Consider the following 27,570-nt stretch of genomic DNA (forward strand, 5'->3'; position numbering starts at 1 on the left):
AATTTACCTATTTTTTCTTTTGTTGCTTTTGCATTTAATGCATATCCACGTATTCATTGCTTAATCAAAGGTCATGAATTTTTTCACCTATGTTTTCTGATTTTATAATTCTAGCTCTTGTATTTTATGATCTATTTTCAGTTTATTTTTGTATATGGTATGAGGTAGGAGTCCAACTTCATTTTTTGCATTTTGATATCCAGTTGTTCTAACAACATTTGTTGAAAAGACTATTCTTTCTTCATTGAAGAGTCTTGACACCATTATTGAAAATCAATTGACCATAGATGTATGTGTTTATTTCTAGGCTCTCAATACTATTTTATTGATCTATATGTCTGTCCTTATGCCAGTGTGACATTGTTTTAATTACTGTAGCTTTGTGGTAAGCTTTGCAATCAGGAGGAAGTCCTACAGCTTTATTTTTCTGTCTCAAGGTTGTTTTGCTATTTGAGGTTCCTTGAAATTTTAATTTCCTCAAAGAAGCTAGCTGGGATTCTGTTAGATATTGCATTGAATCTGTAGATTAATTTGAGGAATATTGCCATCTTAACAATATTAAATCTTCCCCTCCATGAACATCTAATTTCTTTCCATTTATTTAGATCTTTAATTTCTTTTAGTAATGAAATGTTATTTAGGTCTTTTAATTTCTTTAGCGTACAAGTCTTGGACTTATTTTCTTAAATTTATTACTAAATATTTCATTCTTTTTGAGCCTATTGGAATTGAAGTTGTTTTAATTTTATTTTCAGATAGTTCTTTGTTAGTATATAGAAATACAACAGATTTTTGTATTCTGATTCTGTATCCTGCAATTTAGCTGAGTCCATTTATAAGTTCTAATAGTTGTGTGTGTGTGTGTGTGTGTGCACGTGATTTAGGGTTTTCTATTAAGAAAATCATACAGTCGATGAGTAGAAATAGTTTTAGTTTTTCCTTTCCAATATGAATGTCTTTAACTTCTTTTTCTTGCATAATTACCCTGTTTAGAAATTTCCATATAATGTTGAATGTAAGTGGTGAGAGCAGTTGGTTGTCATGTTTTTTATCTCAGGGAAAGCTTTCAGTTCTCCACCATTAAGTATGACATTAGCTGTGGATTTCTAATAGGTGTCTTTTATCAAGTTGAGTAAGTTATATTTTTTGTTTGTTTTGATAATTAAAAAAATAAATACCTAGATTACCCTTGTTAAAACTTAAGCGGGGCTGGTTTCTCTATTAGGTTTTTTTGGAAGTTCTTCAGGAAACTGAAGCTCTACTTCTATTTTCCTTTCCAGAGTATATATGAGTATTAGAGATAGTTCCTCTGCCATAGCTGGGTAACCATCTACAACAAGAATCTTCTAATATCCATCATGTATAACATGGAATATATTAAAACTGTAGTAAGTTTTAAGGTTTAGTGGTAGTATTTAGATATAATTTTCTTTGCCACCGAAGTCTAAAGTGTCAGGATCTGTTTAGTGGTAGTATTTAGATATAATTTTCTTTGCCACTGAAGTCTAAAGTGTCAGGATCTGTTAAGTACTTCTAAATTTATTAGAAGGGATCTGTTAAGTGTAACACTTAATTTTCTAGTACATGTTTTCCATTTTCTGCCCAATTTATTTTCTCTGATTTGGAACAAATTAGTGGTAGTGAAGAATCATACAAATGGCAGCAGAGTATGTGAAGACTGAAGTTTGGGTGTAATGTCAAAGAAAAGTCTAAATTGAAGTTCAAGATGGAAGCAAAATGTCAGAACCAGACAGTTTTGGGTATGAGATTCTTAAGGATGAGCTGAGGTCGTAAACTTAAAAGGTAGGCTATTAGATCAGAAGCCTGGAAAATTGGGAGTATGTATTAGGATTGGAAACAGTATTTAGAGCTGACCAGAGTTAAGATAGTAGTGTTCATCTTTGAACTTAGCTGCTCTGGTTATCTATTGCTGCATAACAATTATCCCAAGCCTTAGTAGCTTAAAGTGACAAGAATCAGCTGGGTGCAATGGCTCACACCTGTAATACCAATACTTTGGGAGGCCAAGGCAGGAGGATTGCTTGAAGCTGGGAGTTTGAGGCCAGCCTGGGCAACATAGTGAGACCCCATATCTTAAAAAAAAAAATAATAAGAGAATTAACCAGGTGTAGTGGCACACACCTGTAGTCTCAGCTATTCAGGAAACTGACATGGGATGATTGCTTGAGTCCAGGAGTTCAAGGAAGCAGTGAACTATGATCATGGAGATCGTAATCATCACGGCGTGTGAGACCCAGTTTCTTGAACAAGAAAGTGACAACATTTTGTTACCTTTCCTATTTCTACTGGATCAGGGATTTAATAGAGGTTTACTTGGACAGTTCTAAACATTTTATCAACTTTTCTCTTTATGGTTTTTTATGTAAAAAATTCACCAATAGGTGGCAATGTAACACTGAAAAAGAATTTACATTTAACTATAATAGTATGTGACAAAACCTTTATTTGACCTTTCTTCCCTAATTTACCATTTGTTTTGAGGCATATTTTTCTACTTAATGTACTTAAATTGATCTGGTGGAGTTTTCTAATTCACATTACTGTTTTTAGAAGAATGTTCCACATTTTGTAGCTTGAGAGGACATAATTTTTATGTGTATGTGTGAATGTGCATATGCACAATATTAATTCAAGGTACTCTTTGCTTTAAGCAATAAGATAGATCTATGTAGTTTTATAAAATAATGACAAGTTTCCATAGGGTATTGAACTATCTTAAGTTAACATAGTCTTTTAGTCACACTTGATTTTTTGAACAGAAGAAATTCTCTTCAAGTCTTTCTCTAAATTCCTGTTCTTCTGCTCTCCAGAGCCTCATGACTGCCATTCCCCCTGTAGTTTCTGTATAAGTATTTCTAAGTGTAGGTATTTTGAAACCCTCCTATCTGATATATATATGTCATTGTTTGGGAATGAAGTTTTCTAGAAAGTATAAAAGGTAACTAAAACATTTCATTTTATGTATTTTATGTATGTATGTCTGTATGTATGTATGTATGTATTTAGGGGGCAGGGAGATGGGGATCTCATTCTGTTACCTAGGCTGGGGTGCAGTAGCATGATTATAGCTCACTGTAGCTTCAAATCCTGGGCTCAAGTGATCCTCCCAGTTCAGTCTTCTGAGGAGCTAAGACTACAGGAGTGTGCCGCCATGCCCAACTAAAATTTTTTTTTTTTTGGTAGAGACAGAGTCTTACTGTGTTGTCCAGGCTGGTCTTGAACTTCTGACAACACCCAGATAATTATTTGGAGATAAGGATCTCACTGTGTTACCCTGGCTGGTCTCGAACTCCTGACACACAACTAATTTTTTGGAGATGAGGGTCTTGTTATGTTGCTCAGGTTGGTCTTGGTCTCCTGGCCTCAAGCAATCCTTCTGCCTCAGCCTCCTGAGTAGTAGCTGGCATTACAGGTGTGAACCACCACGGCCAGCTAAAACTTACTCTTTTCGAACATTAAAAATACTTATTTGTAATTTTTTATGTTAGTAAATGTTATATACATTCCTATCTTATAATAATTCATATTCTATTTAATATGATGAATAACATGTTTGATAGATGAATAACAATTTAACTTTTTCATTGACTGAGGGTTATTAATGAGTGCATTTACTTTTATTTTATTTTATTTATTTATTTTTTATTTTTTCGAGGCAGAGTCTCGCTGTGTCGCCCAGGCTGGAGTTCAGTGGCGCGATCTTGGCTCACTACAAAGCTCCGCCTCCCGGGTTCACGCCATTCTCCTGCCTGAGCCTCCTGAGTAGCTGGGACTACAGTCGCCCACCACCACGCCTGGCTATTTTTGTTGTTGTTATTGTTTTTTTAGTGGAGACGGGGTTTCACTGTGTTAGCCAGGATGGTCTCAATCGCCTGACCTCGTGATCCGCCCGTCTCGGCCTCCCAAAGTGCTGGGATTACAGGTGTGAGCCACCGCACCTGGCCTACTTTTATTCTTAATTCTTCTAGTTCTTCAGATATCCTTAATAACGATAGGGCTACCACTCTCCATTTCCATGCTAACAAATAGTTCTTTTAAGTTAAATTATAAAAGTAATACATATCCTTAAGCAAAATAAAAACAGAAGAAAATGTTGTATATTGAAAAGTAAAAGTTCCCTACCTCCTAGTCCCATTATTGTTTCATTTACATCCTTATAGGAATTTTTTGTGCTTACAGAAGCATGTATTTGGTATTGCAACATTTAGGTGGTCCTCAAAGCCACCCTCAGGCTTAGTAACTCATTAGAAGGACTCACAGAACTCAGAAAATCCATTAGACTCATGGTTATGATTTATTACAGCAAAAATACACAAATAGGATCATAATATAGACAACTATTCTGTAACATACTCCTTTTTATTTAATAATAGATTTGTCATATCTTTCAAGGTTTGCACATAGAGATATGCATCTTTTTTTCAGATTATTTTTATTTTTCTATAAGTTATTGGGGTACAGGTGGTATTTGGTTACATGAGTAGGTTCTTTAGCGGTGATTTGTGAGATCTTGGTACATCTATCACCTGAGCAGTATATACTACACCATATATGTTGTCTTTTATCCCTCGCCCTCCTCCCAATCTTACCCCCAAGTCCCCAAAGTCCATTGTGTCATTCTTATGCCTTTGTGTCCTCATAGCCTAGCTTCCACATATCAGTGAGAACATTTGATGTTTGCTTTTCCGTTCCTGAGTTACTTCACTTAGAATAATAGTCCCAAGTCTCATCCAGGTAATTGCAAATGCTGTTAATTTATTTCTTTTTATGGCTGAGTAGTATTCCATCGTATATATATGCCACAATTTCTTTATCCACTCATTGATTGATGGACATTTGGGCTGGTTCCACAATTTTGCAATTGTGAATTGTGCTGCTATAAACATGCATGTGCAAGTATCTTTTTCGAATAATGACTTCTTTTCCTCTGGGCAGATTCCCAGTAGTGGGATTGCTGGATCAAATGGTAGTTCTACTTTTAGTTCTTTAAGGAATCTCCACACTGTTTTCCATAGTGGCTGTACTAGTTTACATTCCCACCAGCAGTGTATAAGTGTTCCTGATCGCTGCATCCACACCAACATCTATTGTTTTCTGATTATGGCCATGCTTGCAGGAGTAAGGTGGTATCGCATTGTGGTTTTGATTTGCATTTCCCTGATCATTAGTAATGTTGAGCATTTTTTCATATGTTTGTTGGCTATTTGTATATTTTCTTTTGAGAATTGTCTATTCATGTTCTTAGCCCACTTTGTGATGGGATTGTTTGTTTTTTTCTTACTGATTTGTTTGAGATCGTTGTAGATTCTGGATATTAGTCCTTTGTCAGATGTATAGATGGTGAAGATTTTCTCCCACTTGGTGGGTTGTCTGTTTACTCTGCTGACTGTTCCTTTTGCCATGCAAAAGCTCTTTAGTTTAATTAGGTCCCAGCTATTTATGTTTGTTTATATTGCATTTGCTTTTGGGTTCTTGATCAGGAAATCCTTGCCTAAGCCAATGTCTAGAAGGGTTTTTCTAATGCTATCTTCTAGAATTTTAATAGTTTCAGGTCTTAGGTTTAAGTCCTTAATCCATCATGAGGTGATTTTTGTATAAGGTGAGAGATGAGGATGCAGTTTAATTCTCCTACATGTGGGTAGCCAATTATCCCAGCACCATTTGTTGAAAAGGGTGGCTTTTTCCCCACTTTATATTTTTCTTTGCTTTGTCGAAGATTAGTTGGCTGTAAGTATTTGGGTTTATTTCTAGGTTCTCTATTCTGTTCCATTGGCCTGTGTGCCTATTTTGGTGACTGTGGCCTTTCAGAATAGTTTGAAATCAGGTAGTGTGATGCCTCCAGATTTGTTTTTTGTTTTTTGTTTTTGTTTTTGTTTTTGTTTTTTGCTTAGTCTTGCTTTGGCTATGCGGGTTCTTTTTTGGTTCCATATGAATTTTAGAATTGTTTTTTCTAACTCTGTGAAGAATGATTATGGTATTTTGATGGTGATTGCATTGAATTTGTAGATCGCTTTTGGCAATATGGTCATTTTCACAATATTGATTCTACCCATTCATGAGCATGGGACGTGTTTCCATTTGTTTGTGTCGTCTGTGATTTCTTTCAGCAGTGTTTTGTAGTTTTCCTTGTAGAGGTGTTTTGAATCCTTCGTTAGGTATATCCTATCTTATTTATTTATGTATATATGTATGTATGTATGTATGTATGTATGCAGCTATTATAAAAGGGGTTGAGTTCTTGATTTGATTCTCTAGTTGGTTGCTGTTGGTGTATAGAAGAGCTACTGATATGTGTACATTAATCTTGTATCCGGAAACTTTGCTGAATTCTTTTATCAGTTCTAAGAGCTTTGTGGAGGAGTCCTTAGGGTTTTCAAGGTAAATGATTATATCATCAACGAACAGTGACGGTTTGACTTCCTCTTTACTGATTTGGATTCCGTTTATTGCTCTGGCTGGGACTTCCAGTACTATCTTGAAGAGGAGTGGTGAGGGTAGGCATCCTTGTGTTGTTTCTGTTCTCAGAGGGAATGCTTTCAGCTTTTCCCCATTCAGTATTATGTTGGCTGTGGGTTTGTCATAGATGGCTTTTATTACATTAAGATGTGTCCTTTGTATGTTGATTTTGCTGAGGGTTTTAATCATATAGGGATGCTGCATTTTATTGAGTGCTTTTTCTGCATCTATTGAGATGATCATGTGATTTTTTGTTTTTAATTCTGTTTATGTGGTGTATCACATTTATTTACTTGGATATGTTAAACCATCCCTGCATCCCTGATACGAAACCCACTTGATCATGGTGGATTATCTTTTTGGTATGTTGTTGGATTCAGCTAGCTAATATTTTTGTTAAGGATTTTAGCATCTATGTTCATCGAGGATTTTGGTCTGTAGTTTTCTTTTTTGGTTGTGATCTTTCCTGATTTTGCTATTAGGGTGATACTGGCTTCATAGAATGAATTAGGGAGGGTTACTTCTTTCTCTATCTTGTGGGATAGTGTCAAAAGGATTGGTACCAATGCTTTGACTGTCTGGTAGAATTCTACTGTGACTTGGTCTTGTCCTGGACTTTTTTTTTTGAGACGGAGTTCACTCTTGTTGCCCAGACTGGAGTGCAATGGCATGATCTCGGCTCACCGCAACCTCCTCCTCCCGGGTTCAAGCACTTCTCTTGCCTCAGCCTCCCGAGTAGCTGGGATTACAGGCATGCACCACCACGCCCAGCTAATTTTGTATTTTTAGTAGAGATAGGTTTTCTCCATGTTGGTCAGGCTGGTCTCGAACTCCCGACCTCAGGTGATCGATCCACCCACCTCGGTCTCCCAAAGTGCTGGGATTACATGCCGGAGCCACCGCGCCCGACCTGGACTTTTTTTTATTGGTAATTTTTAAATTGCCATTCCAATCTCGCTGCTTGTTACTGGTCTGTTCAGGGTATCTAATTCTTCCTGATTTAAGCTAGGAGGGTTGTATTTTTTCCTGGAATTTATCCATCTCTTGTAGGTTTTCTAGTTTATGTGCGTAAAGGTGTTCATAATAGCCTTGAATGATCTTTTATATTTCAGTAGTGTCAGTTGTAATATCTCCTGTTTCGTTTCTCAGTGACTTTATTTGGATTTTCTGTCTTCTTTTCTTGGTTAATCTTGCTAATGGTATATCAATTTTATTTATCTTTTCAAGGAACTAGCTTTTTGTTTCATTTATTTTTTGTATTTTTTTGTTTTGTTTTGTTTTGTTTCCATTTCATTTAGTACTGCTCTGGTCTTGGTTATTTCCTTTCTTCTGCTGAATTTGGGTTTGGTTTGTTTTTGTTTCTCTAGTTCCTAGTGACCTTACATGGTCTGTTTGTGCTCTTTCGGACTTTTTGAGGTAGGCATTCAGGGCTATGAACTTTCCTCTTAGCAGTGCCTTAGCTGTATCCCAGAGGTTTTGATAGGTTGTGTCATTATTGTATTCAGGTCGAAGAATTTTTTAATTTCTATCTTGATTTTGTTTTTGACCCACTGCTCATTCCGGAGCAGGTTATTTTCCATGTGTTTGCGTGGTTTTGAAGGTTCCTTTTGGAGTTTATTTCCAGTTTTATTCCACTGTGACCTGAGAGAATGTTTGATATAATTTCAGTTTTCTTAAATTTATTGAGGCTCGTTTTATGGCCTATCATATGGTCTGTCTTGGAGAAATTTCCATGGGCTCTTGGATAGACTGTATATTCTGCGGTTGTTGGATGAAATGTTCAGTATATATCTGTTAAGTCCATTTGTTCCAGGTTATAGTTTAAATCCTTTGTTTCTTTGTTGACTTTCAGTCTTGATGACCTGTCTAGTGCTGTCAGTGGAGTGAAACCCTCCCCTGATTATTTTGTTGCTTTTTATCTGATTTCTTAGGCCTATTAGTAATTGTTTTGTAAATTTGGGAGGTCCAGTGTTAGTTGCATCTATGTTTAGGATTGTGATCTTTTCCTGTTGGACCAGGCCTTTTGCCATTATATAATATCCCTCTTTGTCTCTTTTAATCACTGTTGCTTTAAAGTTTGTTTCGTCTGATATAAGAATAGCTACCCCTGCTCGCTTTTGGTGTCCATTTTCATTAAATGTCTTTTCCCACCCCTTTACTTTAAGTTTATGTGAGTCCTTATGTGTTAGGTGAGTCTCCTGAAGACAGCAGATAGTTGTTTGGTGAGTTCTTATGCATTTTGGATCTTTTATTTATTTATTTATTTATTTATTTATTTATTTATTTATTATTGTTTTTTGAGACAGAGTCTTGTTCTGTCACCAGGCTGGAGTGCAGTGGCGATCTTGGCTCACTGCAACCTCCGACTCCCGGGTTCAGGCGATTCTCTTGCCTCAGCCTCCCGAGTAGCTGGGATTACAGGTGCGTGCCACCACACCCAGCTAAATTTTTGTATTTTTAGTAGAGACAGAGTTTCACCATGTTGGCCAGGATGGTCTCGATCTCCTGACCTCGCGATCCACCGCCCAAAGTGCTGGGATTACAGGCATGAGCCACCGCACCCGGCGGTTCTGTATCTTTTAAGTGGTGCATTTAGGCCATTTACATTCCATGTTAGTATGGAAATGTGAGCTACCATTGCATTCATTATGCGCCTTGTTGCCTGCATACTTTAGGTTTTTCATTTTGTTTTTTGGTTTGGTTTTTTAACTTGTATTTTTGTTTTATAGGTCCTGTGTGATTTATACTTTAAAGAGGTTCTGTTTTGATGTGTTTCCAGCATTTGTTTCAGGATTTTGAGCTCCTTTTAGCAGTTCTTGTAGTGGTGGCTTGGTAATGGCAAATTCTCTCATTTGTTTGTCTGAAAATGACTGTATCTTTCCTTCATATATGATGCTTAGTTTTGCTGGATACAAAATTCTCAACTGATAATTGTTTTGTTTGAAGTGGATGAAAATAGGACCCCAATCCCTTCTAGCTTGCGGGGGTTTCTGCTGAGAAATATGCTATTAATTTGATAGGTTTTCCTTTATAGGTTACCTGGTGCCTCTGTCTCACAGCTCTTAAGATTCTTTCCTTCGCCTTAACTTTGGATAACCTGATGACAGTGTGCCTAGGCGAAGATATTTTTGCGATGAATTTCTCACGTGTTCTTTGCGCTTCCTGTATATGCATGTCTAGGTCTCTAGCAAGGCCAGGGAAGTTTTCCTTGATTATTCCCCCAAATATATTTTCCAAGTTTTTAGAATTGTCTTCTTCCTCAGGAACACTGATTATTCTTGGGTTTGGTCGTTTAACATAATTCCAGACTTCTTAGAGGCTTTGTTTGTATTTTCTTATTCTTTTTTCTTTGTCTTTGTTGGATTGGGTTAATTTGAAGACCTTGTCTTCGAGCTCTGAATTTCTTTCTTCTACTTGATCAGTTCTATTGCTGAGATTTTTCAGAGCATTTTGCATTTCTAAAAGTGTGTCCAATGTTTCCTGAATTTTTGATTGTTTTTTGTTTATGCTATCTGTTTCCTTGAATATTTCTCCCTTCACTTCTTGTATCATGTTTTGGATTTCCTTGCATTGGGCTTTGCCTTTCTCTGGTCCCTCCCTGATTAGCTTAATAACTAATGTCCTGAATTCTTTTTCAGGTAAATCAGGGCTTTCTTCTTGGTTTGGATCCATTGCTGGTGAACTAGTGTGATTTTTGGGGGGTGTTGACGAGCCTTGTTTTGTCATATGACTAGGGTTGGTTTTCTGGTTCCTTCCCATTTGGGTAGGCTCTGTCAAAGGGAAGGTCTAGGGCTGAAGCCTGTTGTTCAGATTGTTTTGTCCCACAGGGTGTTCCTTAGATATAGTACTTTCCCCCTTTTCCTGTGGATATGGCTTCCAGTGATTGTTGTCTCTCTTCTGGGTCTAGCCACCCATCGAGTCCACCCGACTCCAGGCTGGTACTGGGGTTTGTCTGCACAGTGTCCTGTAATGTGAACCGTATATGGGTCTGTCAGCCATGGATACTAGCGCCTGAACTGGTGGGGGTGGCCCAGGATGCAGTGGACTCCATGCAGGTCCTTGGCTTTGCTGGTTTAATGCTCTGTTTTTGTGCTGGTTGGCCTCCGGCCAGGAGGTGGCGCTTTCCAGAATGCATCAGCTATAGTAGTGTGGGTGGTAGGCGGGGCCCTAGAACTCCAAAGAGTATTTGTTCTTTGTTTTCTGCTATCAGGGTAGTTAGGGAAGGACCATCAGGTGGGGGCGGGGGTAGGCGTGTCTGAGCTCAGCCTCTTCTTGGGTGGGTCTTGCTGAGGCTGCTGAGGGGGATGGGGTGAGATTCCCAGGTCACTGGAGTTGTGTACCTAGAAGGATTATGGTTGCCTCTGCTGAGTCATGCAGTTTGTCAGGGAAGTGGGGGGAAAGCCAGCAGTCACACAGGCCTCAGCCAGCTCCCACGCAAACTGAAAGGCTGGTCTGTCTCACTCCCACCGTGCACCTCCCCCCCCCCCCCCCGCCCCGCCCCACCACCGAAACAGCCCAGATTGTGTTTCCTGGGGGAGGGCGAGTCTGCCTTGAAAACTTGCCAGAGGCTTTCCACCTCCAAGCTGCAAAAGAAAGGGCTTTAGTTCATCCCCCACCTGTGAAGTCTGCAATCTGGATTTGCACCCTCCCCCGGAGTTCTGGCCTCCAGGCTTCTGGCCCCATTCAAATTGTTAAGAAGTTCAGCTACAGAAGTCCTTCTTCCTGTGGAGTTTTATCCCCTGCTCTGATGGCCACCCTCCTGATGGATCCCTGTGTTGCCAGGCAGGAATGGGCTGCTTGGGGATCCAGCGAGCTCCCAGTGCCTTTCTGCTACTTCCTCTACCCCTGTATTTCGCTTGGCTTGGCTCTCTAACTTGACTCAACTCCAGGTAAAGTCGGGAATTTCTCCTGCAAATAAACCTTCAGCTTCGCCAGTGGGGGTGTGTCTACATCATTAATTTTAACTCTGTGACTTATTCCATTATTCCATGGTTTAAGCCCCATTTACCAGATCCCCTCTGAAAAATTTTTAGGTTGTTTTCAATTTTCCTGCATAACAAACCGTGCTACGGAGAACATTCTTTTGTGTATCTTTGGGTGCCTGTGGAAGAATATCTTTGGGACCAATTCCTAGAAATTGAAATATGGGTCAAAGGGTTTGTACATTTTGCATTTTGTTAGTTATTGTAAAATTGACTTCCAAAATGTTTGATACTAATTTAGACACCCACAGAGTGTATGAGAGTACCCATTTCAACGCATCCTCATGGATATGGAGTATTAAGTGGTAAAACCATTTAAATCACTTCTGTAAAAGGCATTATTTTCTCTGTAGAAAATATTTTCAGATTCAAAGTAAGGCATGCATAATTTTTAAATACAAAGATAGAGATTTTAGTTTTATAAAATATTAGTAGTTTTTTTTTTTTTTTTAACTATTTGTGTAGCCCTAACTGCATACTGAATAACAGTTGTTATTATTTGGTCTGTCATACTGAAGCAGTTACTTTTGAAGTCATGTAAAAGTTACATTTTCTCTAATGCTTACCAGATGGGGGATAATTTGACAGCTGCTTTGTTGAAATCAACAAATTAAGTAATATGTGTGTATATGTTAACCAGCAAGCAAATTGAGTATGTATTATACCCTGGAAAAAATATATATCAGCTGGGCCTGGTGGCCTATGCCTGTAATCCCAGCACTTTGGGAGGCCACGGCGGGCAGATGACTTGAGGTCAGGAGTTCGAGACCAGCCTGACCAACATGGTGAAACCTCATCTTTACTAAAAAGACCAAAAAATTAGCCAGGCGTGGTGGCAGGCACCTGTAATCCCAGCTACTCGATAGGCTAAGACAGGAGAATTACCTGAACCCGGGGGGTGGAGGTTGCAGTGACCCAAGATTGCGCCACTGTACTGCAGCCTGGGCGACAGAGTGAGACACTATCTCAAATAAAAAAAAAAAAAAAGGAAAAAATATATGTATCTGTTATTTTAACAAATAAGCCTTTCTAAAAGAGTCCACAAATGCTGTGGAACTTATTTGTTCAGTTACAAATGCATTCCATAGTAATAAAATATTGTTGCTTTTTTATATTGCAATCCCAAATATTTTCTGAGTTTAAGCTTTTAAGATCTTTTATAGCTAGAAAGCTGTTCTCCCTACCCTCTGTACCCATGTAACAACCAGTTTCACTTTCTTTTATCAGTTAAAATTTTTCCTCAGCAATGAATGTTATTTGAACTAAGTGGGAAATATTATATGGTCTGTTGTGACATATATTATTCTTAAAAGTGTAAGTTTTGAAATTTGTCTTTTCAAGTATATATACATTGCTCTTAGTCTTTGCTGATAGTTTAAGTTGATATACTTATGCTGAAATAGCTTTAAAGACTTTTCAATTTTAAAAGACTTTTTTAAAAATAAGCTATATCTATTAGGGGGAACTTTTTCCCTCTTGTTGTTTTTATTTTTGCTTATTTTTGTATACTCAGAGGACTTTGAGTACCATTTATAGTAGTACTTCAATGCTCTACCATTTGGATATAATTAGTATAATTAGTGTTGTATTAACCAGATACAGGAGCAGATAAAATATGTTTATACTTACAGTGATGTCATTTTATCTTCCTTTAAGATCAGCACTTTAAAGGGATTGACTTTATTTACTTAAATGGATCACATTTTCAGTTTTATTGTATATTAATTGTGTTATTTTTCTGTATATTTTTGTAGGCCCTGATTTTGTTGTTTGTGATGAAGGACACATTCTAAAAAATGAAGCATCTGCTGTTTCTAAAGCTATGAATTCTATACGATCAAGGAGGAGGATTATTTTAACAGGAACACCACTTCAAAATAACCTAATTGAGTGTGAGTTAATATCTCTGATTATGCAGTATAATATCGGTATTTCCTCGGATAATATGTTTGTAACTTTACCATTTGCCTTTTCTTCTGCTTACTCTAGTATAATCCTAGACCATGATCTACATAGGTTCATCTTAGTCTGCTGTGAAAGAATAACATACTTTTCAAATGAGATGTTTTATAAATATGAGTGGTAAAAGACAGTCAAGAGATACGCCATTGTGAATGTTCATATATAAATATGGAATGTGATTTATTGCAAGAGTATCAGAAGTCTTAATGATTGCTTTAAAAAGTACATAAGCATATGTGATTACTCCAGATAATTTTAAGGAGATATTCCAGTTTTGGGGCATGTACTGTTAAGAAATCAAGAAGAAATGGGAACTGTGAACATTTCAGTAAAGTGGAGATGGGAGAAGGAGAGGTTTGCTGAATCCATGGCAGGACAATTTGCTGAGGTTAAAGGTAGTTGATGTAAACCTAGGGAAGTAAGTTGTGAATTTCCCTCATTTTCATATGTCTGTGGTGACACTAAAGAAGGGAACATGAGATTATTCAGCAAGTAACAAATTGAAATTTCCTGTTGTAATTGCTCACTTTTTTTCCCACTGTAATGGCTTTTTGTTATTTTTCTCTGTGTTACATTCCTTTAGTGTATTTATGGTAACTTTTTGCTATTTTATCGTTTGTAATACTAGTCATTTCACTTTAGCCTATACTTTATGTTTGTTTTTATCTGTTCCAGTTTTCCTCTTTTCTGTTCTATTACCATATTTATAGAAATGCTGTTTCATATTGTGGTCCTATATAGTATGGGACAAGTGATAGCTCTATTAATTTTTACAAAATGGGTTAGTCTTACAAAATACATTAGTAATTAATTTATTTTTAACTATTTGTGTAGCCCCAACTGAATACTGAATAACAGTTGTTATTATTTGATCTCTCAAATATTATTTGATTATTCTAATCAGTTAATATAAATTAACTTGCGTAGTAGCTTATTACCTCCTTTTATTGTTTTGACTTAGTATCTCCTTTCTTCACAAGATAGCCTCACAGACCATAAATCATGGTTAGATTAATGGACCACTTGTTTTGTACTTCATATCTCTTATAAATAGTGAGCTTGAATAAAATGTCCTTAGGTATTTTTAAAAAACATTCATGTCTAGTATTTAGGGATGGTTTTTACTTCAGTTTTCTCTCTCGTTTTGGTAATTCACTTGTAGATCAGACTTATAACCATGTTTATTCTATACTTAGCTTGATATTCTTTTTTTGTAGCTTAATTCTAATGCATGTGTTTTTGACATGAACATTTCATTGGGGAATTTTTCTGAGTCTTTTCAACCATTGTTAATGTTGTTAATGAATAATGTCTTCTCTCTTAGATCATTGTATGGTTAATTTTATCAAGGAAAATTTACTTGGATCCATTAAGGAGTTCAGGAATAGATTTATAAATCCAATTCAAAATGGTCAGTGTGCAGATTCTACCATGGTAGATGTCAGAGTGATGAAAAAACGTGCTCACATTCTCTATGAGATGTTAGCTGGATGTGTTCAGGTACAGATATGTTCCATAGTAGTAAAATATTCTTACTTTTTAATATTACAATCTGACATATTTTCTGAGCTTAAAGTTTAATAATTTTGTGTTTTCTTTCCCACTCTTTCAGTAGATAGTTTTACAGTTATATCTCCTTGCATTGTCTTCGAAAATTTCTGCTTTTAAAAAAAGTTTCGCTGAGAAGTTTAAAACATAGTTAATTCATTTGCCAAGTGTAAAGCCTCATATCTTATTATGTTAATGTTTAGATTTTTCATCCTTAAGATAGGGAGTTCCTTAAGAGGAACACAACTATTATGATGAAGTTCCTATGCTCACCCTAATTCTATAGTATAGTATTATAAATCTCACATTTTTGAAATGGTTATAGGAAAGGCCAGTACGAATTAAGAGAGGAGTCATTTTTAAAGTAATCCTGGAGAAACAGTTTTGTTGCTTTCAATTATATATAATAACCTGAACAGATTAGTGGTGTCGTTTACATACAGATTTTCAGTGAATCTATATTAATGAATGGATAAATATCTAGAGACTGAGCTGGCAGTTAATAGATCTCAAGATATGCACTTTCTCTGCAAACGTTAGGTACTAATGATAGCCTCAAAGATGTTTTAACAAATGAGACAGGCTATTCTTTTGGTTGGATATATAGTTTGCCCTCCATATTTGCGGGTTTTGTATCCATGGATTCAACCTACCATGGATCAACAATATTTTAAAAAATAGATAAAATGGACAGAGGCTAGGTACAGTGGTGCACACCTGTAATTCCAGCACTTTAAGAGGCCAAGGTGGGAGGATCACTTGAGCCCAGGAGTTCAGGGCTGCAGTGAGCTAAGATCATGCCACTGCACTCCAGGCTGGATGGCAGAGCAAGACCCTGTCTCTAAAAAAAAGTTTTAAAAAATTAGCCAGGCACGGTGGTGCACACCTATAGTCTCAGTCTCTTGCGAGGCTGAGGCAGGAGGATTGCTTGAGCCCAGGAATTCAAGACTGCAATGAGCTAAGATCATGCCACTGCACTTCAGCCTCAACAGAGTAAGACCCTGTCTCTTAAAAAAAAAGAAAGAAAATAATTAAGAAAAAAATGAATGACTGTGTCTGTACTGAACATGTACAGACTTTTTTCTTGTCATTATTGCCTAAACAATAGAGTATAACAAGTATTACATAGTATTTGTATTGTGTTGGGCATTATAAGTAATCTAGGGATGATTTAATGGGAGGATGTTTATAGGTTATATGCAAACACTACATTATTTATATAAGTGACTTGAGCTTTCATGGATTTTGATATCTGTGGAGGTGGGGGTGGGTTCTGGAACCAGTCTCCCATAGATACTGAGGGATGACTGTACTTGCCATCATTATAAGGAGTAGCTGTTCCATTTGGTCAGATTGGCTACACGTGCTAGCAAGTACTGTGTTTCTGTATTGCTGCTACTACCCAGGCAGCATTTTTCCTTCTGGTTTAAGTAGTAATTTCTATTTAGCACACTGGTGTTCTATTTTTCTATTCTTATAATAAAATGGTTTCAAGAGTGCTTGTAGATGGATTGCTTTCTTAATTGGGCAAATAGTCCCTCTAAAATTATATGTTATTGTTTGACGTATTAGCATATCCTTCTCAGAAGCCAACTCAGGCTGCATTAGACTTTTATTCCTAGGTTTTACTATATGATTAAAGCAAGTCATTTTGCTAACACTACCTACTACATCCTCTCCACATCTTTTGTTATTTTTGTTTCTGTACAGAGAAGACTATTTCGAAAACTTAAATGCTCACTTGGCAATGTGACTGCTTCAATTTAAAACCTACCTGGTGTGTTGCAGTATCTTTTTACCAGTGTACCATATTGTATAGTCATATGAAATACATGGTGTAGAAAATTATGGGTTTAGAAAGGGTAAATATATTTAAGAAAATGTTTTCTTATATGTTTAGTGCCTATTTATTTATGTGTATATTTCAGTTATAAGCAATGAGAATTTGTAGTTCATTCCTGTTAAATATTTAGACTAATTTTCATTCTCTTTCTTGGTAATTACAGAGGAAAGATTATACAGCATTAACAAAATTCTTGCCTCCAAAACACGAATATGTGTTAGCTGTGAGAATGACTCCTATTCAGTGCAAGCTCTATCAGTACTACTTAGATCACTTAACAGGTAACCAATACACCTTGCTGATTTCATCTTCTCTATAAAGGCATTCTTTTTCCAAAGATTATTCCAGTCATCTTACTATGTCTGTTCTTTTTCAGTTTTCCATTTGAATAAAATGGGTATGCTTAAAAGCATAAAATATTTCTAATTAAAAAACACTGATGCTGTCAAAATTAAAATCAAGAAGCAAACTGATGAAAAAGATATACAGCACATATGAATAATGCCCTTAATTTGTAAAGAGCTTTTATTTCAGAAAAATTATGAATGTGAATAAATCCATAAAAGAAGATATACAAAATTCCAGAGTATTTTTTTAAAAGTATTCACCCACATTAATAATAAAAGGCATGTAAGTTAAATTCATGAGTTTGTTTCTCAGTTATTTAATTAACAAAGGTTGAAGGCAGAAAAGGTAACATGGAAGGCAAGGCATGTAGTATGCACTCCATGTTATTATAAAAATGCACACAAATGCCTAAAATACAGCAAAATGCTAACAGAAGTTGTTTTCTGGGTGTTTTTGTTATGAAGACCTTCAAGTTTATTTCTTGTATTTTTCTATGCTTTAAAAAAATACAATGAGTAGTTATTGTTTTACCATCAATAAGCTTTTGCGTGTGTGTGTCTGTGTCCCTCTGTGCCTGAAGATGTCTGTCTTCACACAACAAAACCTTTGGACTGGAGTGAGATTTCTTACTTGTTGGTCACTTATTCTGGTACATTTCCCCAAATGATATTACATATTTAATTAGGAGATACAGGTTAGAGGGTGCTCTTTGGCCCATTGTGAATACAGTAATTGATCAAAAGAATAGAGGAGGATGGAAGTATGTACACACATATTAAAATGATACTTAATTATAGCTAAAGTGGTACTCTTTTTGTAATAGCAGTGCATCCTAGAGAGTAATATGATGATGGTTCTCAAGAAACATTCTGCTGGGGAAAACAGTATTTGAATCTTAGTATTTTATGGAACTGCTTTTTTGCTCTTATAAAAACAATTTTTGTATTGACTTTTGGAAGAAAATCAGTTCCAATAAAGCACACATTTTCATTTGTATATCTATCAGAAGCTGGTAGATTTACTATACTATTCTTTTTTGAATAATAAAAATTGCAGGCATAATTAAATAACCAAATAGTTATCCCAATGAGAGAGTTGCTGTGTAGTTTAAGAGAGGGATGTTCAGATCTGTGTTTCATTAATCTCTGAGTGATAAGGAGTAATAAATTTGGTCATTTAATATTTTTTCCTTTTAAAATGTTTTATATTAGGGAAAATGCTCACAATAGTGTTTTCAGATTTTATAGAATTGGTTGTCTTTAATAACCAATCTTAGGCTGGTCATGGTGGTTCATGCCTGTAATCACAGCACTTTGGGAGGCCAAGATGGGAGGATGACTTGAGCTCAGGAGTTCAGAACCAGCCTGGGCAGCATAGTGAAACCTCACCTCCACAAAAAATCAAAAAATTAGCCAGGTATGGTAATGCACACCTGTAGTCCAGCTACTTGGGAGGCTGAGGCAGGAGGTTTGCTTGAGCCTGAGAGGTCAAGACGGCAGTGAGCCATGCTTGTGCCACTGCATTTCAGCCTGGGCAAACAGAGCACTACCCTGTCTCAGCAACAAAAACAACCAATCACAAATGTTAACAGCTCAGGTATAGATGTTAAGCTCTACCCTTTTGAGTTGACCTCATGGAGGTAGATAGTAGAATGATAGATACCCGAGTCTGGGAAGTATGTGTGTGTTGAGGGAGGGATAGAGAGAGATTGGTTAATGGGTACAGACATGTAGTTAGATAGAAGGAATAAGTTCTACTGTTCGATGGCAGAATGGGGTGACTATAGTTAACAACAATGCATTGTATATTTCAAAATAGCTAGAAGAGGGGGCTCGAAATGTTCCCAGCATATAAAAGTGATAAATACTCAAGGTGATGGATAGCCTGAATACCCTGACTTGATCATTGCGTATTCTATGCATGTAACAAAATATCACATGTACTCCCAAAATATGTATAAATACTATGTATCAATTTTTAAAATTTTTTAAAAACTTACTCTTTTTGAGAGCAATGCAATTATTTAAGAATTTAGGGAGCTTTGCTTTATTCTTTGTGACTGTCATTGATAGGAGTAAATATCTAAAGCGCTAATTGCCATAGCTAAAATCTGAAAGATGCGATTGTTAAATTATCATCTGGTACCATGAATCTTTAAGTTTTAGGGTGTGGGGTTCCCCCTTACCAAATGCAATATTACCTGTAGAATAGAATAGCCTGCGTTAAATAACCCCTTTTAAAAACATTCATAAAAGGCCAAGTGGGTTATATTAATGGCTACTCTTGTCTTGTTTCTCAGTACAAATCTTCACAGTATTTCTCTTGAAATATCACCTGCCTATTTTACTTGCATTTAAAATGTTTGGTATTTTATCTGTTAAATATTCCAGAAATTTTTTGTTTCTACATTAGGCTTTTTTAGACTGTGGTTACTTTTAAGAAGTTCACCCAAATTTTGTTTTTAACATTAACAGCAGTTTCATGTTAATTTTAGTGATAATTTGTAATATGTTTAATATTTGCAGAATGAAAGTCCTAAGAGACTGGCTGTTAAAGAATATTGAGGAAATCTAAAATCCTCTTAATTTTTCTTAGTTCTCTTTTTTTCAGTGTAATTCTATGGTTTGCCTTTTATTGTCAGGTATCAGAAGTTTATAATAAAATGTAAACCTCTGCAATTCAGTAAACACTTAAGGTTTTATAAGCATGTGGATACTTAGTTTTTTAATAACTAAATATTAGTCTGGCTTTAAACTTAAAATCCACACACTGTCTTATTTTGACCACTGTGCAAAAAAATAGAACACAGGAAAAGATAGCCCATGGAATGTGAAAAAATATTGCAAAACATACATCTGATAAGGAATTCACATGCAGAATATAGTTGTCCCATGGTATATGTGGGGGATTGGTTCTAGGACCTGCCTGTGTATACTAAAATTTGCTCATACACAAATCCCGCAGAACCTGCATATATGAAAAGTCAAACATGGGTTTCACATTCTGTGAATACTGTATTTTCAATCAACATTTGGTTGAAACAAAATCTGTGTATAAGTGGACCCATGTGGTTTAAACCTTTGGTGCACAGGGGTCAACTGTATGTAAAGAATTCCTGCAACTCAACAACAGAGAAACAGTCTGTTTCAAAAAGAAGCAAAAGATTTGAATAGAAATTTCTCTAAAGAAGATATACAATGCTCAACATATCTCGTCATTAGAGGAATGCAAATCAAAACTACAGTGAGATACCATTTCACACCCATTGTGGTGGCCATTATGGAAAAAAAAATGGAAAATAAGTGCTTAAGAGGATGTGGAGAAAGTGGAACCCTGTACATTGCTAGTAGGAATGTCAGATGTGGAAAAACATTGTAGTAGTAACTCAGAAAGTTAAATATATACCATTTGATCTAATAGTTCCACTTATAGGTATGCCCAAAAGAATTGAAAGCAGGAACTCAAACAGATACTGAGACACTTATGTTTATAGTTGCTCGTTCATAATGGCAAAAAAAGGTGGAAGCAACCCAAATGTCCACTGATGGATGAATGGATAAACAAAATGTGGTATGGACATACTTCAGTGGAATACTCAGCCTCATAAAGGAGGGAAATTCCGACATTTGCTACCACATAGATGAAGCTTGAAGATATTAATGCTAAGTGAAAGAAATCAGACACAAAAAGGCAAATACTGTATAATTCTGCTTAAAGGTACCTAGAGTAGTCAAACTCTATGAGTAGAAAGTAGAATCGTGGTTACCAGGTTCTGGGGGATGAAGGGTATGGGAAGTTACTGTTAATGGGTACTAAGTGTCTGTTTGGACTGATGAAAAAGTTCTAGAAATAAAGAGTGCTGATTTTTTTTTTTTTTTTTTTTACACTAAACATGCCAGGCTTTTATTGATCTTTTGTGAATCTGCCATACACTTAATTAAAGTTTTTTTTTTTTTACTTTAATTATAGTAAACATAGCACTTAGTAAACATAGCTTTTTGGAGAATTTGCATACGTTTAGTATATATTAAGATTTAGTATATCTTAGACAGAGCCAGGATTTTCAAATATCAGCTTTATCATTTAGTAAGTTTACTCACATTATTTTGGTGATAATACATTGTGATATTTTTCCATATAATATTTTTCGCTTAACATACCATAGTTTTAAGAATTGTATATGATTATTTACATAATCATGAAATAACACATGGCTAACTTGTTTTTTTTTTTGTTTGTTTGTTTGTTTGTTTTTTTTCCTCAACAAATTTTATAGAACAGAAAACCAAACACCGCATGTTCTCACTCATAGGTGGGAACTGAACAATGAGATCACTTGGACTCAGGAAGGGGAACATCACACACCGGGGCCTATCATGGGGAGGGGGGAGGGGGGAGGGATTGCATTGGGAGTTATACCTGATGTAAATGACGAGTTGATGGGTGCTGACGAGTTGATGGGTGCAGCACAGCAACATGGCACAAGTATACATATGTAACAAACCTGCACATTATGCACATGTACCCTAGAACTTAAAGTATAATAATAATAAATAAATTTAAAAAAAAAATAAAAAATAAAAAATAAAGTACTGGAAAAAAAATAAAAAATAAAATTTCTCAAATAAAACACAACTGTAATATGCAAATACTCATTTTACATAAAAATAGGTAAGTAACTGTAAAAAAATTTTTTTGATAACTGACAGGTTAAATTAATTTAAAAATAAAATTTGTTGAGGAAAGAGTGCTGATTTTTGTACAACATTGTGATTATACTTAATGCCACTGAATTGTGTACTTAAAAACTGGTTAAATAGTAAATTTTTTATTTTATTTTATTTTTATTTTACTTTAAGTTCTGGGATACCTGTGCAGAACGTGCAGGTTTGTTACATAAGTATCCATGTGCCATGGTGGTTTGCTGCACCTATCAAGCTGTCATTTTCAGCCCCACATGCGTTAGGTATTTGTCCTAATGGTCTTCCTCTCCTGCTCCCAACCCCCCGATAGGCCCCAGTGTGTGATGTGCCCCTCCCTGTGTCCATGTGTTCTCATTTAAAACAGTAAATTTTTTAAATGTATATTTTACCATAATTTAAGAAGTACTCCCAAATGGAGCACAGTAATATGCTTTTGTCTCTAAAAATACATGGACCCAAGTGCCACTCTTTAGAGATTGATTCAAAAGGTCTGGAGTAGGGCCCATGCATCTGCATTTTTATGAGCCCTACAGGTGATTCTGATGGACCATCAGCTTAAGAACCATTGCTCCAAATTTTTTTCTTTGGTAAGGGGTGAGCTGAGACCTGAGATGAGTGAACTAGACAAGGGGAACGTGGAGAAATGACACTGAAGTGTTAACTTTGGTGATTTTCTCTAAGTGGTAGAAATATTAATTCTTTTGTATTTTACTTGTTATATACATTTCTGCAAAATCACAAAATCCAAGAAATATACATATATGTAAAACTTTCATAATCAGAAAAATACTTTAAAGTTTCATTTTGTTTTTAATTGACACATTAATTGTACATATTAATAGGCCCAGAGTAATATTTTGATACATGTATACATTGTGTAATGATAAAATTAGGGTAATTTAGTGTATCTGTCACTTCAAACACTTGTCATTGCTTTGTGGTGAGAACATTCAAAATTCTCTCTTCTAGCTATTTTTTAAAATTTTATTTCTTTTAATTGTCATTGCTTTGTGGTGAGAACATTCAAAATTCTCTCTTCTAGCTATTTTTTAAAATTTTATTTATTTTAATTAAAAATATTTATTTAAACATTTTTTATATAGAGAGATGGGATCTTGTATGTTGCCCAGGCTCATCTTGAACTACTGGGCTCAAGTGATATCCCATCTCAGCCTCCCAAAGTGCTGGGATTACAGGTGTGAGCCACCATGCTTGGCCTCATCTAGCTATTTCAATAAGTTTTAAAAAATATTAAGTTAAATTTAGTGTTTAAAAATATTATGACTAACATTGGAATAGTGCACTTCAAGCTGCGAAAATAATGTATAATAGTAATTTCCAAATGTGGTTGTACTGTCAGAATCACCATTAAACGCAGAACACTCCTAAACTGGCAAAGATAAAATGATACTAAGTGTTGTTGAGGCTACAGAGAAATGAGCTCTCTTGATGGTAGCATAAATTGGACAGTAATTTGGAAAGGGACCTCAAAATTAATTTCAATTGTATGCTTTTTTCCAAAGGAAATGGTCAGAAATGTATGCAGAGATTTATAGTAAAGGATGTTAATCTCAGGGTTTGTTTCAAAGCTTAGTTTTCTGGCTGCAGAAATAGCAATGTGTGTTCATTGTGAAATATATATGAAATACTGAAAGGCACTGATACAATTAAAAACTACCTATAATCTCATAAACTAGAATTTGGAACCGCTACTTATTTAATATTTGATATCTTGCTTTCCAGTTTTTAAAATGTATGTGTGACACTTAAATGTCATAAACACACACTACATAAACACACAATACATATACATTGTGTTTATATACTGTGTGTGTGTGTATATATATATATATATATTTTTTTTAATGGCTGGAATTATGTTATCCAGCTTGTGACCTAAAGTGAACTGTTACCTGTTGTGGCATTATTTATAATAACAGAAAATTGGAAATTAACTCAAATCCTCAACTTTTGGGGATAGTTTATATTATGGTATATCACCATAATCTAATACCATGCAGGAAGATACATTAAATATTATAACATGGAATATTGTGTGTTAATAATTAGGAATATATAGAATAAGTATATTATGTAATAAAGATGAAATCGTACCCATTTCTGTGAAATAAAAAGGATGTGTATGAAAATGCATAGCAAAGTGATCAAAAAGATAATGCCACAAAATACTTTTTAGTGTTCACTCTAATATTTTCAAATTGGTAGAATTGTGTCTATAATGTGTATTATGTATTAAATTACCTCTTCAAATTTGGCTCTATCCCTTTCTCTCTGTTTTGATATGACATTTATCAGCTCTTCTTACTCCATCAACCATGTCTCTTAAGATCTTTTCCATATTCCTGATCATTTTAACTCTGCTGCATTAAGTTAGTATATTCTGACATATCTTCCAGCTAAGTAGTTTTTGTCTTTGGATGTGTGTCTTATGCTATTAAGAGGAATTTAATTGAAATGTAAAACTCAATGACTTTCTCCTAAGGTCAGGAACAAAACAAAGATGTCACTTTTGCCTCTTATATTTAACATTTTCTAGAGGTTCTGGCCAGGACAATTACACCAGAAAACTAAAAGTATTCCACAGTGTCATGGAAGGGGTAAAACTATTTCAATTTGCAAGTGACATGATATTATATAGAGAAAAAAATTATTGTTTTAAGTTTTTTGGGTACATAGTAGGTGTATACATTTATGGGGTACATGAGATATTTTAATGCAGCCATACAATGCATAATAATCACATCAGGGTAAATGAGGTATCCATCTCAAGCATTCATCCTTAATGTGTTACAAATAAGTAATTTATATTTTATTTATTTTAAAGTGTACAATAAATTATTGTTGCCTGTAGTCACCCTGTTCTATAAAATACTAGCTCTTATTCATTCTACCTAACTATATTTTTGTACCTAATAACCATCTCTCCTTTTCCCCTGCCCTACTGCCCTTCTCAGCCTCTATTAACTGTTGTTCTATTTTCTATCTCTGTGAGTTCAGTTGTTTTAAATATTAGCTCCTGGCTGGGTATGGTGACTCCCACCTGTAATCCCAGGCCTGTTATCCCAGCACTTTGGGAGGCCAGGGCAGGTGGATGGCTTAAGGGCAGGAGTTCGAGACCAGCCTAGCCAACATGGTGAAACCCTGTCTATACAAAAAAATGCAAAAGTTGTGGTGGCATGTGCCTATAATCCTGGCTACTCAGGAGGCTGAAGCAGGAGAATCGCTTGAATCTGGGAGGCAGAGGTTGCAGTGAGCTGTGATCATGCCACTACATTCCAGCCTTTGTGACAGAGCTGCCTCAAAAAAAAAAAAAAAAAAAAAAAAAAATCTTAGCTCCCCAAAATAAGTGAGAATATGTGAAATTTGTCTTTCTTGCTGTTTCATGTGGTTTCAAATCACAGGATCTCATTCTCTTTTATGGCTGCATAGTACCCCATTGTGTACATCTACCACATTTTCTTTATTCATTCATCTGTTGATAAACTTTGGGTTGCTTCCAAATCTTGGCTGTTGTAAACAGTGCTGCAACAAACATAGGAGTGCCAGTATCTCTTCAATATACTGATTTTCTTTCTTCTGAGTATATACCCAGCTGTAGGATTGCTGTGTCATATGATAGCTCTATTTTTGCTTTTTTGAGGAACCTCCAAACTTTTCTCCATAATGGTTGTACTAATTTACATTGCCACCAGCAGTGTATGTGGGTTCCCTTCTCTCCACCTCCTCGCCAGCATTTGTCTTTTGGATAAAAGCCACTTTAATGGGTGAGATGATATCTTATTGTAGTTTTGATTAGCATTTCTCAGATGACCAGTGATGTTGAGTACCTTTTCTTATTACCTTTTCTTATACCTATTTGCCATTTGCATGTCTTCTTTTGAGAAATGTCTACTCAGATCTTTTGCCAATTTTTAAATTAGATTATTAGAGTTTTTTTTTTTCCCATTTGACTTGTTTCAGCTCCTTATATATTGTGGTCATTAATCCCTTGTCAGATGGGTAGTTTGCAGATATTTTCTCCCATCCTGTGGGTTGTCTCTTCACTTTGTTGGATTGTATTCTTTCCTGTGCAGAAGCTTTTTAACTTGATATGATCCCATTTGTCCATTTTTTTTGCGTTGGTTGCTTCTGCTTTTGAGGTATTACTCAAGAAATCTTTGCCCAATCCAGTGTCCTGTAGAGTTTCACCAATGGTTTCTCTTAGTAATTTCATAGTTTGAGGTATTAGATTTAACTTTTTAATCCATTTGAATATGACAATAGATAGGTGTCCAGATTCATTCTTCTGCATACGTACATCCAGTTTTCCCAGCACCATTTACTGAAGAGACTATCCTTTCCCCAATGCATGTCCATGGCACCTGTGTAGAGTATGCATTCACTGTAAGTGTGTGAACTTGTTTCTGGGTTTACTATTCTGTTTCATTGGCCTATGTGTCTTTTTTATGCTAGTACCATGCTGTTTTGATTACAGTAGTTCTGTAGTGTACTTTGAAGTTATGTAATGTGATTCCTCCAGTTTTGTTCATTTAGCTCAGGATGGCTTTCACTATTCTGGGTCTTTAATGGTTCCTTATAAATTTCAGGATAGTTTTTTCAATGTCTGTGAAGAATATCATTGGTATTTATTTCACAGGGATTGCTTTGAATCTGAAGATTGCTTTGGGTGGTGTGGACATTTTAACAATATTGATTCTTTTGATCCATGAACATGGAATGTCTTTCCATTTTTTTGGTGTCCTCTTCCATTTCTTCCACCGATGTTTTATATTTTTCATTGTAGAGTTCTTTTACTACTACTACTACTACTACTACTACTACTACTACTACTACTTCTTCTTCTTCTTCTTCTCCTCCTCCTCCTCCTCCTCTTCCTCTTCTTCTTCCTCTCCTCCTCCTCCTCCTCCACCTCCTTCTTCTTCTTTCTTCTTTCTTCTTCTTTCTTTTTTTTTTTTTTTTGAGACAGAGTCTCATTCTGTCACCCAGACTGGGGTGCAGTGGTGCGATCTTGGCTCACTGCAACCTCTGCCTCCTGGTTTTAGTGATTCTTGTGCCTCAGCCTCCTGAGTAGCTGGGATTAAAGGTGTGCATCACCACACTCCTCTAATTTTTGTATTTTTAGTAGAGGCAGAGTTTTGCCATGTTGGCCAGGCTGGTCTTGAATTCCTGGCTTCAAGTGATCCACTCGCATTGGTCTCCCAAAGTGCTGGAATTACAGGCATGAGCCACTGTGCCCTGCCTCACTTCTTTAATTCAGTTAATTTCTGAATATTTTATTTTATTTGTAGCTATTGTAAATAAGATTATTTTCTTGATTTCTTCAAATTGTTCATTGTTGGCATATAGAAATGCCAATGATTTTTGTATATTGATTTTGTTACTTGCCACTTAACTGAAATTATTGATCAGTTTGAATAGTTTTTTTGGTGGAGTCTTTAGTTTGTTTGTTTTTTCTTTTTCCAAATATAAGGTCATGTCATCTGCAAATAAGGATAATTTGACTTCTTCCTTTTCCATTTGTATGCGCTTTGTTTCTTTATCTTCTTTGATTACTCTTAGTAGGACTTCCAGTATGATGTTGAACAACAGTAGTGAAAGTGGGCATCCTTGTAGTGTTCAAGGTCTTAGAGCAAAGACTTTCAGTTTTTTTCCCATTCAGTATGATAGTAGCTGTGGGTCTGTCGTA

At 35.8% G+C, this 27,570-nt stretch overlaps 1 protein-coding gene across 1 annotated transcript in view; it reads left to right on the forward strand.

Annotated features, from left to right (window-relative positions):
- The window catches only part of ATRX (ATRX chromatin remodeler), a 281,996-nt gene that overhangs the window by 148,029 nt on the left and 106,397 nt on the right, over positions 1 to 27,570 (forward strand). The window contains 3 exon segments of the mRNA XM_031660872.1: positions 13,214 to 13,351; positions 14,746 to 14,921; positions 16,976 to 17,093. Coding sequence (XP_031516732.1) covers positions 13,214 to 13,351; positions 14,746 to 14,921; positions 16,976 to 17,093 — 432 coding nt within the window.

Source organism: Papio anubis, chromosome X, assembly GCF_008728515.1.
Source record: "Papio anubis isolate 15944 chromosome X, Panubis1.0, whole genome shotgun sequence".
In the NCBI taxonomy this organism is placed as follows: Eukaryota; Metazoa; Chordata; class Mammalia; order Primates; family Cercopithecidae; genus Papio; species Papio anubis.